Source organism: Arachis ipaensis, chromosome B06 (assembly GCF_000816755.2).
Source record: "Arachis ipaensis cultivar K30076 chromosome B06, Araip1.1, whole genome shotgun sequence".
NCBI lineage: Eukaryota > Viridiplantae > Streptophyta > Magnoliopsida > Fabales > Fabaceae > Arachis > Arachis ipaensis.
In genome coordinates this window covers 125,654,349-125,658,822 of record NC_029790.2, presented here as the reverse complement: position 1 = coordinate 125,658,822, position 4,474 = coordinate 125,654,349, and the positions used below count along the sequence as shown (strand labels likewise).

Here is a 4,474-nt window from a genome sequence, read left to right as displayed (position 1 = left end):
AGATTTTCTCTTAGTATAATTGATTAAAAACTTCTTGATTTTGGATTGGAATATTTAATTAATTCAGTAGTTGTTAGCAACTTCTTCGATACAAACAACTTTATCTCATCCAAACAAAACCTTTTATTATTACATAGTTAAAAATCAGATTGTAATTTATGTAATTTTAGTTAGATGTCAGATTGTTTGTAAACAAAAAATCAAAGATTAAATTGACTATTGACTCAAAACTTTAAGTAATTTTTTTTCATATCTCTCATTAATTTTTTTAAAATCAAAGTATATATTTCTAATCATTTTCTTAATTCTTAAGCATCATTAAATTGAAGACTTATTTCACATATATAATAGAAAATAAATATTATTATCATTATTATATGATGAAGTATTAATAATGAATTTTTTTTTTGGGCTTGACAATTTACACATGCATGTAGACAGTTAAATTCATTACATTATATCACATATCAATTCTTTCAATATAATACAAGTTAGATTATTATATTTTCTGGAGTGAAAAGTAAAAGCAGATACAGTAGGAAAACTCAATGAAATTAAAGGTGGTAGATCAAAAGATCAAAACACACACTCATCTATCCACTCCTCCTTCCTTGCAAGAAAGTATCATTATGCCAATCCCTTTACCATATCCAAAATATTTGATAATAAAAAAAATTAATTAATAATAACTATAATTTATTTTATTTTATTTTTATTAATTATTATAATAATTAATAAAAATTAAATAAAAATAAATTCTAATTATTTTTTTATTTTTTTTAGTATTATCTTATAATAAAGCATGGAAACATTTATCTAATTAATAAAGTGATTACTAATATAAAAATATTTTTATGTGAATAAAGTTAGAAGTGAGCCGATCCAAACTAAATTTAAGTTTGGCTCACGAAAATTGAGTTTGGCTCGTGACTTGACTCATTAACAACCGACCATATTTCTTAAGTTTAAACTCGACTCATTTTATTTGTGAGCTTAATTTCAGGTTCAAGTTAGACTCACCAGCTTATGGTTCAACTTATCGAGCTATTAACGAGTCGAGTTTGAGTTGGCTCATAAGCTGACTTGACTCACTTCCAGCCCTATACATAAATAGGATGGATTTTGATCCTCTAAATTTTAGATTTTACTTTATAAAATAAAGTGTAATTTCTTATTATTTATTTCATAAATAAGACTAAAAAAAATATGAGAGAGAAATCATTTAAGAGTAAGAGATCACATTTTACTTTTTAAAATAAAAATACAAAATTTAAAAGATCCAAATTCAAATAGAATAATAGTTAAAATATGATAAGTTTATATATAGTTAATTAATTTTAATAAGTTTATGCACTGCACATGGGTTAAGTAGTTGGTTTGAATGTAAATGCATTTATGAAGAAAATATAGTTAATAATATAGTATATGACAGGGCAAAACGGAACAATAATCGAATTAAAGTTGTTCCTTTTGTCCTAACTGCTAGTTCTTATATTAAATATTTTAGACATCTAGATCCTAGAGTTAATTTTAGTTTTATTTTATGCATCACGCACCAAACAATGTGTCTTTTCTTTTTGTTTTTCAATTTTTAATAAATCGATAATGGTTCGATTCTAATGGTCTGAGAGCGAAACTAACTCATCTTTTACAGGTATCAGGTTTCTATAAGCACATAAGAGGTTCTCGAATTAGACGAGTGCGAAGATAGAAAAAAAGTTCAAAAAGTGCAAAAGGCTAAAGAAGTGTAAAATAAAGGATTCGAGAAGTAAAATTGACTGAAATCGAAATGGCTTGAATTGAATTTTAAAGAAAGCAATTAAAATTTCTTCGATTGGATCAAAGAACTTTAGACATAGAAATTAAAGGTACCGAAATGTAAATTGGACATGGAAATTAAACAATGCTTGAAAGATAAATTTATTTGAAAAATAAAATTTTGCAAGAATCATAAATGAAAGGTAAAGACAGTGGAAGAAACCTTACAGAAATCGAACTCGAACTCGAACGCAAACTCAAGAATTTGCTGGGATATGAGTGTGCTTAAATGTATTTCTGACTTATTTCCTAAAACTTACTAATATTTATAACTCACTTCCATAACCGACCATTAATTACATGATGCTGTCTTGCATGCAAATTCTTAGATAACTCTTCCTACTTATTTAATCATGAACGTTACCAACAAAATTCATAACTTAGAGAAAACCATCAACTTCCCTATTCGTGTAACTGCTCGATTTTTCATTTAAAAGACTATTTAATTTTTTATTCGAGTGACTCGAGCGACTGCTCGATTTATCAAGATGTTAAAATTAAGTCCGTGTCATATAATTTTCACCTAATGCTTATACGTATGTCTTTTCAGCCTTTACTTCCTTCCTCACCTGCATTTTGAATCAACTTAAACTTTCGAAAATAATTATTTAGACTAACACTTTTATCATATATTCACTGTTAAAATTTATTGATTTATAATGTTGTACATATATAATGAAGAAATATTAGCATAACCATCTAGAGTTGGAAGTTAGCTGGAGAAGTAGGAGTAGAAGCAAGTATGGATTCAAATTAAGCGACACATGGAAGTGCTTCTAATTTCTTTCCATCTAATTAAATAAATAAATAAATAAGAAAATGAATAATGGTGGCAAAACTTAGTGTGGCACAAGGTGATATCATAACAGTAGTTTCCAAGGTACTTGTTTGCGCACTAATGTATCTGTTTTGAGGATTATTCCATTTACCCCAAAGGGAAATAAAGTAAAATAAAATAAATTTGGTTATTGATTTTTCAATATAAGGATCTTAATTATTACAAGTTAACTCTTTAAGTAAAGAATTTTGGAATAAGTATATAATGTGTATAATGGGTTGATTCTTTGGCCCAATAATATGAAGTAATTATTTATTATCGTACAAATTCGAACATCTAAAGTAAGATACTATTAATTTATCAAACACAATATACTTATATTATCTAAAATAACCATCCGGATATTAGATATCCTACTGAATCGAACATTCAATTTAAAATATTTGAAACTGTTCACACAAATACACCTTTACATATGAACAACTTTAAATAAACATTCGATACTTTAATTTTAATTTAAAATCAACCTCCATTATATGCATTGTACAGAACATATATTGACTCTCTATACTTCCTCTCAAGTATACTCAATAGTATAAATAATATTCTCAAATGCTTTATTTGGTTAAATCGAAGTGTTAAACATTATTAAACATAGTTAAATCGAAGTGTTAAGGATGTAATTTTGACAGCACTTAAAAAATAGTTAAAAGTATTAAAAATATAAAAAATATTATTTTAATTTTAATAATATTTTTATAAATATTTTTAAAAAATATTATTTAATAATAAAAAATATTATTTTAATTTTAATAATATTTTTAAAATACTATAATCATTATAATCTAAGTATATAACATATTCGTATTAAAATGATCCTTGTAATAATTGTCCCTTGTTTGTTCCTTCACTTATTAGTTGGGTACTAAATAAGCATTTTAAACTCCAGGGTGCTATAAACTCTTTATATATCACATGTTGGTTGCCACCTTCACATAACAAGACCCAAAAGCCTTTACCTCTAAAAATGAACGCCAAACCAATTCAGACCACACCAACATACATTCCTCCTCCAATAAGGCAAATTCCGGTTCCCCAACAACTTCCATTGCCGCCATCACCACCAACCATACCTCGTGCAATATCCATAACCGCACCCGAAACCCATGTTGCCGTCCCCGTAGTACCTCCTCCATCTATAGACCTTGATGACTCCATAACCGCCTTTTGGGACTACCAATTCCTCTTCGTCTCACAGCGATCCGAAACAACCCAACCAATCACGCTACGCCTTGTGGACGGCGTCATACCGTCGGATTTCCCCTCCGGCACGTACTATCTAACCGGACCGGGGCTTTTCTCCGATGATCACGGCTCCACAGTGCACCCACTAGACGGTCATGGATACCTAAGAGCATTCACGATTGACAACAATAGAGTGACGTACATGGCGAAATACATTAAGACAGAAGCGCAAGTAGAAGAGCATGATCCAGAAACTGACACGTGGCGGTTTACGCATAGAGGTCCGTTTTCTGTGTTGAAAGGTGGGAAGAAAGTTGGGAATACGAAGGTAATGAAAAATGTCGCGAACACTAGTGTGGTGAGGTGGGGGGAGAAGCTACTATGCATGTGGGAAGGTGGTGAGCCTTATGAGATTGAATCTGGGACGTTGGATACGATCGGACGGTATAACATGATGGACGGTCATGATGATTCGACGGAAGATAGTGATGGTGTATGGGAGGTTGCTGCCGGCCTCTTGAAGCCTATTTTGTACGGTATGTGTCCGTTTCTTCTTCTGCGTTATATTATAGCAGCTTTCTGGTTTAGACCATTATTAATTATTATTTAAACATTATTACACTTTTTCTAAGA

General features: G+C 29.7%; 1 protein-coding gene across 1 annotated transcript in view; it reads left to right on the top strand.

Moving 5' to 3' along the window:
* Window positions 3,573–4,474, top strand: part of LOC107605287 (carotenoid cleavage dioxygenase 7, chloroplastic) — a 10,872-nt gene continuing 9,970 nt past the window's right edge. Inside the window, exon 1 of the mRNA XM_016307118.2 lies at window positions 3,573–4,377. Within this exon, the coding sequence (XP_016162604.1) occupies window positions 3,624–4,377 (754 nt within the window). The 5' untranslated portion in view covers window positions 3,573–3,623. The remainder of the gene's footprint in view (window positions 4,378–4,474) is intronic.